This window comes from Maniola jurtina, chromosome 10 (genome assembly GCF_905333055.1).
Source record: "Maniola jurtina chromosome 10, ilManJurt1.1, whole genome shotgun sequence".
In the NCBI taxonomy this organism is placed as follows: domain Eukaryota; kingdom Metazoa; phylum Arthropoda; class Insecta; order Lepidoptera; family Nymphalidae; genus Maniola; species Maniola jurtina.
Genome location: NC_060038.1, coordinates 1,527,808 through 1,544,886, shown reverse-complemented (window position 1 = coordinate 1,544,886; position 17,079 = coordinate 1,527,808). Strand labels below are relative to the sequence as shown.

General features: G+C 36.3%; 1 protein-coding gene across 1 annotated transcript in view; it reads left to right on the top strand.

Moving 5' to 3' along the window:
- Window positions 1-15,834: 15,834 nt before the first annotated feature.
- The window catches only part of LOC123869122, an 88,975-nt gene continuing 87,730 nt past the window's right edge, over window positions 15,835-17,079 (top strand). Inside the window, exon 1 of the mRNA XM_045911867.1 lies at window positions 15,835-16,639. Coding sequence (XP_045767823.1) covers window positions 16,561-16,639 — 79 coding nt within the window. The 5' untranslated portion in view covers window positions 15,835-16,560. The remainder of the gene's footprint in view (window positions 16,640-17,079) is intronic.

Below are 17,079 nucleotides of genomic sequence, written 5' to 3'. Positions count from 1 at the left end.
TAGTCTACCAGATGGTGCGGGTATTACGATTAAACTTCATCATCATCATCATCATCATCGTCCACTGCTGGACATCATAATTATTCATACTTAACTATAAAGGCGTTAAGAGTTTCGCTTCCAAATACTGCAGCAGTTGACGCCATAGAATCACGGATGTCACACAAAAGCATAGAAAAACAGGAAGAATCCAAACTCTTTTTCTCCCGCGTTGTATTGACTTTGGAGTGAAACAATGATTTAGTGTAGCGCTATAAAACAGAGAATATATACACGTATTGCGAAACACAAATAATAAACTCGGCTACCAAATCGAGTGGCTTGAGTTATGTGAAAACTTGCCCCGATATCGTACGAGCATTCCGGTAGACGTGGAGATAAAACGATTAGAAACGATATGAAGATATTTTCTCAAAACCATAGTGATCAAATGGAATGGGTAAACTCAAAGCACGTCCTGTGAGATATGGCCAGGCAAGAGTTGATAAAGTGCTCAAACGGTATTGTGACCATGCCGCATCTGGGCACACCGCACAACACACTAACGATTGCCCGGCCACAGCATGGTTTTGAAGTAAATCATTCATCAAGAATAACAATAACATTTATGTCATTTATTGCAAAACACAAAATAATAATAAACTCTGCTACCAAATCGAGTGCCTTGAGTTATGTGAATACTTGCCCCAATATCGTACGAGCATTCCGTTAGACGTAGAGATAAAATGATTAGGAACGATATGAAGATTTTAATTAAAACAGGATAAAGTAAAGTCGGGTTTAAATTATGCCGTAAACTCGGGTTAAAAAATCGTCCAGTTGTAGATTGGACGTTACGAACATATATTATTAATTGTCATCGTGCCACGTCTGGGCACAAATGGGCACAAATCTATTGATAATTGCTTAGCCACAGCATGGTCCTGAGATAAATCTAGGGGTATAATCATTTAATACTAATATAGTAACGCTATTGCGAATCACAAAATATGATACACTCGGCAAATCGAGTGGTTTCAGATAAGTAAGGAGATTAGGAAAGGTACTCACCCATCACTATAATTTCTAACATAGTGATAGGTAGTTTATGGGCTTGGTTTTAACTTTCAATTACGCTGTGAACAGAAATTTCATTTTAAAAGCTAATTAAAGTAAAAGGTCTGAACTAAGTAAATTTTAGTTTACTAAAACAAAAAGAAAGCAAGAGGGTAGAGCAAAACTTTTAGATTAAAGTTAAAAAACTTACACAAAAGCTTGAAGATAAAACGCATTGTATAATCCACTCTTATCTTACAATTTTAATATGTTTTTAGTAAAACAAACGTTGAAAATACTATAGAGTTTATTTAGTATCGACATTAAAGCACTAAAGTTAATTAATATTAACTTTACTACAAGTACCAAACTTCTATGAATTTCTTGATATTGGACGCTGTAGAACTACTTACTTAATATTCAACAATCTGAACTAAAATTGTATAAACAAACTCGAATCAATTTCAAAATCTAAATACCTACTGGTATAAAAAAATGACCTGGCGTAATAGCGTGACGTGATAGCCTAGTGGTTAGGGAGTCCGCCTCATAATCGGAGGTCGGGGATTAGAGTTCTCCGTAATGTTCTCAAAGGTGTGTGTGAAGTCCGCACTTACCCAGCGTGGTAGACTATAGCCAAAACCCTTCTCTCTCTGAGGAGACACCCGTGCTCTGTAGTGAGCCGGCGATGGGTTGATCATGATAGTGAAGATATAAAACGGAAAGTACTGACTTCACATCTGCCCCATCAACGACGCCCAGCCTTAAATCTAGAAAACTGAAATTTTTCACTTAAAATATAGGTAATCTGAGCTGGAGCTGATTCGAAATGCCTTTCCTACTGAAAAGAACCAGCAAGAAACTCGGCGGTTGCTCTTTTCAAAGATTCGATTTACAATAATATTATCACGCCCATGAAGATTTGCAGCACCAGAGGAACTGCCGATGCGTTGCCTTTCAGCCTCGCCCCCTCAACTTTCCAGTCAGGAAAGTGCTGTTGAACCTAACAGTAACGAGTATTCGAGAGTAAAAAGTGGTGCCAATTACAATAGCTAATAAATGGAATTCTTCCTATCTGTCCCCCTGCTCTGTCCCCTCAGGGGGACAGATAGGACTAAATAGTTCGATCTGTCCCCCTACACGCGACGAGGGGACAGATAGAACTAATTATTTCCAGTCTCCCCGCTGCTTTCTTACACTTGGACAGACTGGAATAAAAAGGTCGATTCGGAAGATTTGATCGGGACAAATCAAACTTTATATTCGAATCTGCCCCCCTAAGAAAGCAGCGGGGGGACAGACTGGAAATAATTAGTTCTATCTGTTCCCTCGTCGGGTGTAGGGGGACAAATCGAACTATTTATTCCGATCTGTCCCCCTGAGGGGATAGAGCAGGGGGACAGACTGGAAGAATTCAATAAAAGACGGTCATTGTGATACAATAAGTTAAGGACTGCACAGCCGCATTCTAAAAGAAAAATAGGAAGAAGATAAATAAGGGTTGTCGCTTCCAGCTGTAGGGCGTTCCTTGAAGATCGCATTTGCCGTCATAAATAATAAGTGAGCGACCGGAGGCGCCGCGGATCCGTACAAAAAGTAACAAACAGATCTCTTAAATAAAGAAAACATGGGCGTATGTTAACATCTGTCGGTAGGCACGGGCTGGCACTGAAAATTACAACGGTGTCTTCCGCTTTGACTCCTATTGTTGTTCGTTAGGGAGCTTTGATTGTTACTTATTTTTAAAACTTTATTACACACACAAACATGTATACAGAAAAAATACAAACAAAAAGGTAAGTACAGAAGAAACTATACTAGATGGTGCAAAGGCGGCCTTATCGCTCTAGCAATCTCTTCCAGGCAACCTTTGGTGTGCGGATTTAGTGACCAGAGCGTGGGATGGTTGCACAAAGTTCAATTAATAACCATAAAAGTAATACATACAACATTTTTTGTAAGAAATACTAAATTTTTGAGGTAAAATTCGTGTTTATTTGAATTATTTATTTTATTTTATTTATTTTTATTTTATTTATTACAGGAAAAAAGGAAAAAGAAAGGAAGGAAAAAAAAGGAAAGACTGTAAATAAAAATTTAATATACATTATCATCATCATCCCAACAACGTCGGCCCACTATTGATCACAGAGAAGACCCCTCTCACAATGAGAAGGGTTTATGGCATAATTATGTGGACTTAAGGCCGATTCACACCAATTGCGTTTGCAGCACGTTCACGTGATACGTGCGTAGTGACGCGCGTAAACCCCTAAAATACCGGGTTACGCATACGTCCACGTTTTACGCAAGCGGTGTACCATGTTTCATATAGTTCCATACATCAGAACGCAATGGTACGCGCTACGTCTAAGCAGCCTGTGTGAACGAGCTATAAAGCGTAATCCTGGCCTGGCCTTTTAAGAATATATTTTTTCTCTCATTCTTGTTTCACTCTTGCTATATCAGCTTTGCAATATCAGGTCATCATTATGGAAAAATCTCAAGCATGCCTGCAGATTTTATTACGATAATATCGCCGTAAATATTATTTTGCATTTCATATAGTTTATTTATTAGCAAGGATAAGTACTGAATTTACCATCTTTCAAACAAAATTACTCATAAAATGATTGACAAGATTTTGACTCAGTAAATATTTAATTTGCTCCCAACAAAAAGAAGGTCGAATCAGTTGAGCCAAAGTGGAACACATCTACAGTCGTACAGACATGCATCCGAGAGAAAAATAAATAACCCGGAGATATCCGTTCGTTTAAGACTTTTTCCTTTACGTTCGTATTGTTTTCATAAACAAAGAGGTCCCTTGTAAGGTAGGCCCGAGGCTGTATTGTAACAATTACGTTAGTACCTAAAGCTGGGCAGTACAAAGGCACAAATTGTTGTGTTTGCAAATGAATTATTTGGAAAGGTCAGATGAAATAAATGGTCTAAAAATATTTGTATCAAATTTTGTAGGTCACTCATACAGGTCTTAGGGGTCCGTACCCAAAGAGTGTCAACAGCACCCTATTACTAAGCCTCCGCTGTCCATCCGCCCATCCATCTGTCCGTCTGTCTGTCAGCGGGGCGTATCTCATGAACCGTAGTAGGTAGAGGGTTGAAAGTTTCACAGATTTCCTCTAAATCAACAAATAATGAAAATTTCAACACGCCCACCATGTAAATGAAAAAAAGTACATAGTGTAATCTTGTTCAATGGGTGCGGAACCTTTCGCGTACAAGCCCGACGCGAACTTGACTGGTTTTATAAAACTATTAAAAATCTACATGATATCTGTGATACTTTATCTGCAGTGACAAATGTAACGGGTTTTGAAAATATGCCTTTCAAATGTCCCTTTGCAGTGCTTGTACTGAAACTAAAATGTTAAACTTTTTGCACATCACTGTATTTGCCTTGCTAATTCTTGACGCCCGCATCCGTTTGTTGTTCGTCACTCTACATTTTACTATCTACCTTAACCCTCATAGCTTAAGATTCAATTTACAGTGCATGTTATGTTCATGTGTATACCTAACACAAACCAAAGGGCTATAAAGCATTTTATACGTTCTATTTGAGATTTGTTTCCTTCAATAAATACTTACACGGCCGTAAAGAAGTAATGATTGTAGGGCTTCTACGTTTTGTAATCCTTTAGTTTCTTATTTTAGGAACAATAGCTTCGAATAGGGTTGTCAAACTTTTATTCAAATCTAGACTCTACTTTTAAAAAATCTGCGTAAGTAGGTAAATATGTATGGTACCCGGTAAAAAGCAGGAAAAATACATCGACTTTTAGAAAGAGATTTTAGCTTCGTAGAGAGTCGTTTCTGTCACTCATACTTACGTGACGTTTTGTCAGTCTCGGCAAAAGAGACAACGCTCTACAAAACCGTTATCTTTTTCTTAAGTTCGATGCAATCTTTCCTGACGGGTATGCACTGTATGACATTTAGGGCTTGTGCCTACTAGATATTTTAGTCATCAATCCATCCATCAGCCTGTTGAACACGCTACCATGCAATCCTCCGCTTTTCTCATCCATCTTCTTCCCCCCATCCGTTTAAGGTCGTCGATTCATTGGTCGATTGCAGGTCATCCCACACTACGCTTACAAATACACGGTCTCCAAATAGAACGTGTCAGCTTCGACGGTCATCAGTTTTGCGACAGACATGATCTGCTCACGTTCGAACTTCGAAGGCATGAAATACTTAATGAATAAGTATATCAATAACACTTGTGATACCATTTAGCTTGAGCGAAGTAGTATGGTATTTATAAAATTGAACAATTGAAAAGAGCAACCGCCGAGTTTCTTGCTGGTTCTTCTCGGTGGGAACGGCATTTCAAACCAGTGGTAAATTATTTGACGATTCAAAAGCACTTGTAAAAGTTTATTTGAATAAAAATCTATTCTATTCTGTTCTATTCTATTCTATTTAGGGTTTTTTGTTTAATACGCGCAAAAAATAACTACTTAAGTATAAAAACTAAACTTCGACAGCCCTAATTAATTGATGAAGCTGTAAAAATGTACCATGTCTGTTTCTTGGCCTATTTTCTTTGAGGCTTTTGAATTGTTTCAGTAAATCTGTACTTTTTACTCCTACGTTATTCTGCAGTGTTTTCTTACGTTTTTACTTCCTTACTTTTTATTTTATTTTACCTAATTACCGTTTTAATTAAGGAGGGATAAAGCTTCAATATTTGGGCACAAAACAAATTTATTTAAGTAGGCACTTACCTATATTACGTGTTTGCAAAATAGCGCTTTAAAATAAATGGTTAAGTAAACAAGTGTAAATTAAAAATTTATAACACCCCCGACAAGCGAAGGTTACAGTAATAACTAGAAAAGAGCTGATAATTTTCAAACGGCTGAACCGATTTTCTTGGATTATAGCTAAGAACACTCTCGATCAAGCCACCTTTCAAACAAAACAAACCAAATAAAAATCTGTTCATTAGTTTAGGAGCTACGATGCCACAGACAGATACACAGATACACAGACACACAGATACACACGTCAAACTCATAACACCCCTCTTTTTGGGTCGGGGGTTAAAAAAGCTACCATTTCATCACCTTAAACCATCACTGGCCCACTACTGAGTACGAGTGGGTGCCAATAAGATGCCAATGTGGAGGCCAAAAACCATATGAAGAATAAACGGTTCGTATGGCTTATAATAAACTGGCACCGGCTCCAAAAAATGTTATTACATACATAATAATTCGGTAATAAATTATATGATTTTTGAATTTTTAGTATTTGTGATTACTGAAGATGGTTTTTATTTTTTATTAAAAAAAAAATTGAATAAAATGGAGCGCACTGGAGCCAAGAGCTCGAATGATACATTTCCAAGGCACGCTATAAGTCAGTCTATGTTGCCGTATCGTAACAAAACATTTTTTTTAAATTCAGATACAAGTTAGCTCTTGACTGTAATCTCACCTGGTAGGAGATGATGCAGTCTAAGATGGAAGCGGACTTACCTGGAAGTTAATATCACAAACAAACGGTAGGTACTTACAAGTCAATCTCCAGCATTATAATTCACGAACGAGCACTATGCTTTCAAATTTATTTAGCTTTTCAACATTATTAATTTAGACGCCTGCCCTAATTTGTTATCTGTTATATTTGGAATGAAAAATGTAAATCCGTGCCAGCAGACAAATTGAGGTATTTTACAAGATATCTATAGTTAGACGAAGTTGAGACAAATTCTCAGTTAAGCCCAGTTCAAATTGTAGCTAAAGTAAAGCAAAACAAAGGCTTCTGGCAGTATGTAGACATAATATTTGTCTTAGGCTAGAATATTCTGTACAACGTGTACTTTGAATTTAATGTTTTTTTTTTTCAATTCTTTATATTTTTTAATGTTATAATCCTTGTTCAATTTTGTTACGTAAACTTTTTTTTACATAGGTACGCAAAAATTCATACTCAAGATAAAGGCTACCTCCACGCCCTCCCTGTCACAAGATGGTATCCCTGTCACAGTGGGAAGCGTTGTGGTCTTATTAGTGTGAAGTCCCGGGTTCGATTCCCGGTAGGGGTTTGGCATTTTATATTTTCTTTTCTGGTCTGGTGGGAGGCTTTGGCCGTGGCTAGTTGCCACCCTAATGGCAAAGCCGTGCTGCCTAGTGATTTAGAGTTCCGTTACGATGCTGTGTAGAAACCAAAGGAGCATGGGTTTAATGAAAACTGCCATATCCATTCTAGGCTAGCCTGCATCCATTCTAGACTGCATCATCACTTACCCACAGGTGAGATTGCAGTCAAGGACTAACTTGTATCTAAAAAAAAACTTCACCTTTTTACAATATTAGTTTCCACGTGACATTGGCGAAGTGCGCTGTGCTGGTATGGCACTAATTCAAGCAAAATAAAAAGAAGGGGATAATATTAGTAGTAGATTAACAATAGACCATCAAAAGGAGTACAATTGTACCTACTTTGAATAAATGATTTTGACTTTGACTTTGCCTTTGGCTACAGATCATAGTAAAGATAAGGGTTTTTTCAGAGAATGATTCAAACGATGTGTTTCAACCTTTACGCAATGCATTAAGATTGTGTATGGTGCATGTCATTTAAATCGCCCTCTAAAGAAGCCCTAATCTGATTATAAATACAGGTGTAATACCTGAAGTAATACAGAAAGTCTTACGTCTGCAGGAGTCCTAACAACATCGAGTCAAAATAGAGACATTTTTAAACGTCCCTACACGTCCCTTGAACTCGTGGGGAGTGGATGTTTCGCATTAATCAAGATTTATGGCTCGTTTATATCCCTTAAATAGATTGCGAACTTCAAACGGCTAACTAAAGGAAAACTAAAAGGAAACTATCTTTCTCGTAGCTACTGTTTAATTAGTTGTATGTAGATATTAATTAGGATGGGAAAAGTTTTATTATTAACTGTATGGACTTCTTAGGATAGGCCTATCAACGTTTTCTTCAGCCGATAAGCGTTCACAGCTGGACTTACATAGGTCTGTAGGGATTTTCACACGTCACAGTCTTTCTGTGATGACGTGCTTTGAAGCTGTGTTTGAAGTTGTGTGTGTGTGTTGTGTTGTGTACACAAAACACACGAAAAGCACACGAAAGTGCTAACTTTGGAACCCCAACGTCTATTATTCGAACTAGGTATTCCGTCCGTTGCAACTTCATCTCCGTGACCCGTTGGTTTTCCGAAAAGATCTACATCAATACCCTTTTATTATTTGACTTTAGGCTGACTAGCTTGATAATACACCAAAGGATTGCATTTTTTAAGAACATTGTTAGGCATGTAACAAGTGTAAATTAAAAATCTATAACACCCCCGACAAGTGAAAGTTACTACTAGAAAAGAGCTGATAACTTTCAAATGGCTGAACCGATTTTCTTGGATTATAGCTAAGAACACTCTCGATCAAGCCATTTTTCAAACAAAAAAAAACTAAATTAAAATCGGTTTATTAGTTGAGGAGCTACGATGCCACAGACAGATACACAGATACACACGTCAACTTATAACACCCCTCTTTTTGGGTCGGGGGTTAAAAATCGAAAGTGCGTGGGCCTCCTATTTGGCGGGACCGAGGCTCGGTCCCCAAGCACGCGCCTCTTCTCAGAATAGCCCACCATGCTGGACAAGTCACTTCACAGACTCTTCAAAGATATCGAGCAGTATCTTATTACTTAGAATTTGAATAGGTAATAATTAATTAGCACTTTATTGGTTGCTAGTCTTTGCGCAAAGCTCTAATTAGAAAATTGAAAAAACCAAGATTTTTTGTATAGTAGGTATGATTAAAAAATATCCAATAAAGCTAATTTAAATTTACTTAAATTAATGCCAATTCAAATTAAGCTTCTCTAATAAGGCGCTTAGACTATTATAATATTATGTATTTTAGGTAAAGATATTATCGACAAGCAATTATAATTATTAACTAGATGATTCGCGCGACTTCGTCCGCATGAATTAAGGTTTTTTAATAACCCCGTGGGAACTCTTTGATTCTCCGGGGATAAAAAGTTGCCTATGTCAATTTCCGGAATGCAAGCTACCTCTGTACCAAACTTCATATAAATCGGCTAAACAGATGGACCCTTATAAGAATCCCGCGAAAACTCTGTGATTTTCCGGGATAAAAGTAGCCTACGTCCTTCCCCGGGGTGTAAGCTAACTCTGTACCCATCAAAATCGGGATAACTGTAGAAAAACTAGCAGACAGACGGACACACTTTCACATTTATAATACTAAGTATAGATTAATTTAAGACAATACTGATCTAACTTTACTCGGCTAAACGGGAAATTTTTTCTCAGTTTTCTTTCCCTCTACATATCGTAGACACGTTACTAATTGTCTGACAGGTGTTCGTATGTAACGAATTAGGTATATTATTGTCTAAGGTTGAAATTTATAGCTTATGTAATGCTAATGCTAATCTATAGAACTTTAACTTTGTTTAGACTTAAGTTTCAATTACAAGAGTGTAAATTAAAAATTTATAACACCCCCAACAAGTGAAGGTTACAGTAACTAGAAAAGAGCTGATAACTTTCAAACGGCTGAATCGATTTTCCTTTATTATAGCTAAGAACGCTTTCGATCAAGCCACCTTTCAAACAAAAAAAACTAAATTAAAATCGGTTCATTAGTTTAGGAGCTAGGAAGCCACAGACATATACACAGATACACACGTCAAACTTATAACATCCCTCTTAATGAGTCGGGGGTTAAAAACGAGACAGATTTATGCCAGACGTATAATGCTGTTTCGTTTTGACAGTGTTTAAAGTCTGAGCAAAGTCAAAGTGCACTCTATAGGTAGATCTTAGCCTAAGAGCCCGGGAAGGCCAGACCTTTGTTATTTTATAAAAGCTGAAAGTTTAAAGTTTAATAAATTGTTGAAGTTTAAGGGTGTCTTACAGGGGATTGCCAGGATACTAAGTGCCTGGCAATGCATGATGTGATTTTAGACGTTATCTTTGACGAAAGATTTTACACGTCTTTGTTACCTGTTATCTGTCAACGCTACCATGGTCCTTTCATAGTCGCTGACACATACATACATACATACAAACATGAACCCTAAAACATTACACTCTTTTTGTGTACGGTGGTGGAGAAATATGCTGTAATGGACGAAATAATATAGTAGCTAACTAAATCCAACCTAATAACGCCTTGGCTATTAGGGAATTCTATCGTTCGAAGGCATCCGTAGCCGACAGTTAATTTCTTGTGACATAAATAAAGGCTAGGGGAGTGTCTTGAGTCTTCCCTTAAAAAAACAAACTCAATGCACAAACAACATATGTTAACATCTGTCATGCCACGGGCCGGTACAGTTCGCAAGTAAAGTTGTTTTAGGAAGCTGGGTAGTTTATTGATTTTATTTATGTTTATCCTACATGACCAATGAACCGTTTTTCTTAAAGAAAGAAGGGTGTATCAAAATAAGCCCTTATGGAAATAACTATGTATTATAATTAAACATATCGATGGTCGACGTAACTGTTTAACATGATATTGATACAAGTGTAAAATAAAAATTTATGACACCCCCGACAAGTGAAGGTTACAGTAACTAGAAAAAAGCAGATAACTTTCAAACGGCTAAACCGATTTTCTTGGATTATAGCTAAGAAGACCTTTCAAACAAAAAAAAAACTAAATTAAAATCGGTTCATTAGTTTAGGAGCTACGATGCCACAGACAGATACACAGATACACACGTCAAACTTATAACACCCCACTTTTTGGGTCGGGGGTTAAAAAGAAATGATTAGATAATGCAATTTTTTTTGTCTATTTTACAAGTCTATCTGAGTACAAGTTGATTTCAGTGCGAATATTATGGAACGTTGACTATTTATTTAATGAAAAGTACACCGAAATTGTGAAATTATTTTCATACTGTCTAATATCTCATTTTCGCAAAAAAATTAAAACAAAGCGCACCAGCACAAATATTTTTCGTGTCAAAATTTCAGGAAATGTCATTTATGTCCGTGCTTTATTTTCTCTTGCCTCTCTCGCAAAGGGGAAAAAACAAACAGAATCCTTTGAATCCGGGCCATTTTTAAAATTAAAATATTTCCTCGACGAATGTCCGGAATGCTCGAAATTCTATACGCGAGTGTTGATTGCAGTTAATTATAAATTCGTCTCCCTCATATTGTCTGAGTTATTTTTGGTATTCTCTTACTTTGCTCCCACAACCCATTTTACACTCTCCTACTCGAATGTTAAAGCTTAAAATCATCTATCATCAAGAACTACATTCAGTTCTTTTATCTGCAGCAATCCTAAATCAAATCGAAATCAGTGCTTAAAGGTTCTCTTTGAGAGTATTACTTCCGCTAATAAAATTCTTTGCTTTGTCCGGTGCCTGGTAGAATCTGCCCTTTGAAATTATCCGTGAACATTTGAATTTATTTCCGTTATAAAAGTGATGGAAAAGAAAGCGTAGGAGATATGACTAGTGAAAGTTAATAAAAATGAAAAAAAAAAATGGAATTGTCGGAACACATTAAAAAAATAAGCAATGAGAATTATAAACCTACTAGCTCATTTCTTTATTTAAAAAAAACAGTTACTGGATCTCATATGAGATACAAGATGATGCCAATAACTTCATCCGCGTGTATTTAGGTCTTTTAAAAAACCCGTAGGAACGCCTTGATTTTTGGGGACAAAAAGTATCCTATTTCCGTCCCCGGGATGCAAGCTATCTTTGGCCAAGTTTCGTCAAAATTGGTTAAACGTGATTATGAAAGTTAGCAGACAGACACACTATCACATTTAAATATTATTAGGATATGTATGGAAGTATAGATTAACGAGAAATAATAAAAAATCTAAAAATACGCAACTATCTTGACATATTGAATTTTTTTCAAAAAAAAGCCAATGTCAGTCGGGATGATGTAGATTCTAACAATGTCTCATACATCCAAATCTGTTAAGGCATTTAGAAGTTACAATGGGATAAAGAAACTTACATACCCTGAAACATCACACCCTTTTTTTTGGGTAGTCGTGTAAAAAGGCAATTACTAAAACTCATATGAGATCTGCCTATATCAATATTATTACCGATGACCCTACCCGCGCCTTCTCGTACAAATATTTTGGTTTAATTTTAAGAGGATCTTCGCACAAAGGTGATACTTAATTAATTTTATGCAAACCCCAAAATTCTCTTATTATTCACGGGGACGGAGTTATTAGCACTAATAGGGTTTCCTAATCAAATTAATGAGTTTGGAAAGGCTCCTAAATCTTTATTATTTCACTACCAATCTATAACATCTATCTATTCACAGGTTTTATTAGCTAAAATTTTTTTTTTCAATAAGCTTAAATATCATAAGATTCTTAAAAAAAGTCTTGATAATAATTATGAATGCAAAAATGTCCGTAATTATGAAACATTTTTTAAGAAGCTTAAATAAGCTTCTAAAAAATAATTTGCTAATATTATAAACGCGAAAATGTGTCTTTCCGTCTGCTTAAACGAAAAATGGTACAGAGATAGGTTATATCCCGCGGAAGGACACAGGATACTTTTTGTCCCGGAAAATGTAAGAGTTTCCACGAGATTTTTAAATAATCTAAATCCACACCGCAATCGCGGATATTATCTATTTGGTACACAGATAATTTGCATCCTGGAGATAGATAGGTATAGGCTACTTTTTATCCCAGAAAGTCAAAGACATCCCTCGGGATAAAAAAATGAAACTGAACGGAACTGAAACAGAGATAGTCGCGGGCAGTTAAATTATCATGGCGGCCATTGTGAAATTGTTATTATTTGTTGTTATAGCGGCCAATAGTAATACAAATTTTGTAAAAATACCCAGCCTATTGTTTTGTCAAACATCTTAACCTATTATTACGGTTCACGAGGTACAACCCGCTGACAGACAAACGGACGGATGGATGGACAGCGGCGGCTTAGAAATGGGGTATCGTTGGCACTTGGCACCCTTGTGATACGGAACCCAAAAAATGTTTCATTACCTAAAACATTAATATTCACCGTAATTAAGTAAATAATATAACTACTACATGCACACACAATAATTTTCGAAACCCAATAGGAATATAAACTTCGTTATAATATCCAGGCCACTTAAGCCTCATGAAAATACGATTCGGGTTATAAATTATTCCATACACATCCCAAAGCTCAACGAAACAAAAACTGTCAGCCATTTAATCATTCGACTTTAAATGGGGGGATTCGATTCGGCCATTTAAATATTCATACAAATTATACTAACAGATGCCTGTAGCTTCGTCTGGGTCAAGAAGTTATTATACCAATTTTTATTCAAATACGGCTCTGATCTAGACTGATATGGGTCGCATTGTTGTGGGCCATGAGAATCATGAAAAATTCAAATAAGTTTTGTACCATGATAGAAAAACTTATCGATTTTTACTCTTTCCAATCTATACTAATAAATAAAATTGGAGTGTCTGTCTGTAATTTCGAAATAACTACCTCATATTAAGCTCATAGGGTTATTTGAACGATACCTTAACTGAATCACACGTTTTTAAAATTTTTGTCTGTCTGTCTGTCTGTTTGAAAAGGCTAATCTTTGGAACGGCTGAACCGATTTTGGCGGGATTTTCACAGACGAGTAGAGGATTGACCAGGGTGTAACATAGGCTACTTTTTTAACCGACTTTCAAAAAGGGAGTTGTGTTTTTCTACCTATGTACACCGAAATCTCTGAGATTTCTGAACCGATTTGCGTAATTTTTTTTTTAATCGATAGAGGAACTTTGCGACATTGTTTCATAAAAAAATTGGATTCCAACTCCTCAATCCTGATGCTGCAGGGGATCTGACCAATCCACGCGGGCGAAGCTGCGGGCATCAGCTAGTGTTTAATAACTTTTCTTCCCCATCGATTATGAATTAAATATTTATTATATATAGAAACGTTTCACTATTATTCATGATTTAAAATTATTTAGTTCATGCCCGTAAACCGAGTTAAATTATGCCCGATTACCTTTGACATTTTAAAAAAAGTTTTGCAATCTGGTATACCTACCGTGTAACAAAGGACATTACTATGCAAGTCTTATTTTATTTTTAATTTTTATAGGCGATTATTATGCGAGTCTCGATTTTTTTAATTTTAAATAGTTTTAAAGTTGTTCAAAAAACTTGATGAAAATTTGACATTCCTCCTCCATCACGGATCTTCAATAAGCCTTCAATAGGTGCCTACTGTACTTCAATGGTTAATTCACTAATTACCCATGTTCATTTAGCTAAATTATTTCATTCGTTCATTTGTGTTACATATAATATTATATTATTATTATATCATACTGAATGATAATATCTGTTTTGCGCGACCCTAATGAGATCCAATATCTTCATTCACCGCACCCCCCTCAAGCCTTTGTTCGTAGGGAATCAGTCATCCTTATCGCCATTGAAATTATTTCTCCTCATATCTTTTCAAAGGACGAACGATCGATCTGTTATGGCGCTTTTATTTTCTCTTACGCTTTCAGATGGTTTGGATAGGGGGAAATAAAAGATATTTTCTATGAGGACAACTTGCTAAAAGAAAACAATTATTACCTTTAGCGTACGTTTACATTAAAACATTACTAGCATAAATCTACTCGTACGGAACGTTTTTGCCCAAAGTTTCTGATACGAACCGCTAAGATGTGGAATTCCCTGCCAAGTATAACCTAAATACCAAGGCAATATCAAGGCAAGAGTGAAAAGGCATCTTCTAAGCAAGCTCCAACCTAGGCCTCATCATTGCATTTTATCAAGCACTAACCTATCTCGCATTTTAAAACTAACCGGCCAAGTGCGAGTCAGACTCGTGCACCGAGGGTTCCGTTCTCGGTATTTTGCACGATAATTCAAAATGTTATAAATAAACAATTATTTTAGGATGTACAGGTAAAGGATTGTCGTATGATACTCCACTTGGTATAAGTAGTTACCTTACTTTGAAAAATGAAAACATTAATTTTGTTCATGAACACATTTTTTCTGGTGTAACCACACGATTTTCGGATTTTTCCTTTAACTTGTGCTATAAAACCTACCTACCTGCCAAATTTCATAATCCTAGGTCAACGGGAAGTATGCTATAAGTTTTCTTGAGAGACACAACAGACGGACAGACGGACAGAAAGACATCAAAGTGATCCTATAAGGGTTCCGTTTTTCCTTTTGAACCCTATAAAACATTACTAGCAACGATTACCAGCACAACGGCACTGGAGTAGCTTCCGTAAAAAGATTTGTACTTGTCTTCCATTCTCTACCACAATTTTAACTTTATGATTTAGATTTATTTAGGACCCCTAAATAATCCGTATTTAACCATCACCCATTCTGTTAACTATACATAATGTTTGCCAAATGAGTGCGTTCTATTTTACCGTAATCAAAATTCATGAATTTTTGAGTTGTTAATTATAAAGGATTTACCATCGCCCAGTAATTACAAATAGTTGAACCTCTATTTGGGAGAGGATTAAATATTCATTAATCCAGATATAAGTAGGCAACTCATTCAGATTTATGTACATTTTAATTGTACTTCACACAAGATTTTCAGCGGTGGATTTCAATGGACCGCCGATGGATGCGAAAATTTCTTCCATCCCTCTCGAAACTATTAACAACCCTCCCGGGGGAGTGTTCCCTCTCTATCGGACAGATACTCTGGCACCAGGACAGATCCCTTATGTAAGTCAGTGCTTTCCGAACAGTTCTCCCGTTGAGTCGCGTCAGGCGCGCACCATTTTCTCGCTCCGAAAAATGCCGAACTGTGATAACGACGACCGCGATACGGCCTACATTTTTCGTGAATTCAGCAAACTTGTATGAAAAAGAGCGATGGTCTAACCGGTAGTGGTGAAAAGTGTTACACTTGTGTTCGAAGAATATGAGGTGTTAAAGCGATTTTTATCTAAAAATCTCTCGCCAGGATTAAAAAGGATTTATCCGCGTGCACATGATATATTTTTTCAGTTAATTTTAGACGCTCCGAGTGCATTATGTCGGGTGTAATCCTTGCACACGCTCGCCCTAAACTTCCGAAGCGATTTATGTGTAATGGATGTCTAACAAAATAAAAATAGCTAAACGACACCCAGTAGAAGCTCATGATATATGACGTGCCATTAATTTTAACAGGCGAAAGTGTCACATCGTTATTTGTCAACGAGTTGATTAAGAACTTAAATGAATGTTGACAGTTTTAGCTGGGACAGGTAGGGTTATTAAAAGGGATAAGTTGTGACACGATGGTTTCGGATAGTGTAGACGGGCCATAATTTATCCGTGTAAAATTTGATGTAAACGCTCACTAATTAGAACTTAATAATATAATTAGTATAGATGAAACATAAAGTGATAATGAAAAGAAGAAGAGTGTAAAAAATAGTAATAAAGTTAAAGTGTACATTAATATAACTGTAACAAATATAGAAGATGGCAGGGGAACTGAAAAGGATAAAGTGGCATTCATACGTGCTGAATGCGATCCTGCTATTTATCTCGATGATTTATGGTGAGTTATTAAGAATACCCTTTCCGAATGCTTTTAGACCTCAAGAATTACAATGTATTCATACAGTTATCAATTTAAATGTTTCTATTGACGTGGAAAGTGATAGCTAATTTAACGATTTCTTGATTTAGTAAATCAGATAACCAAAAGGAGGAGGTTCTTAATTCTACTGTAAATTTTTGTAGGTATGTTTGTTACGTTATTACTGCACTAGTTATCAATGATTGATTTGGATGGTTCTTTTTTGTTTGATAGATCATACCTACTTTAGAGGTGATCTCATAATATTATACATTTTATCGAAATTAAATCAGCGCTTTTTCTGAATCGTGATTGAAAACGAATCCTTTTAATACATGACTACACGACTGCCCAAAAAAAAGGAGTGTAATGTTTTCAGAGTTCTTGTATGTATGTTTCACCATAACTTCTGAATGCCT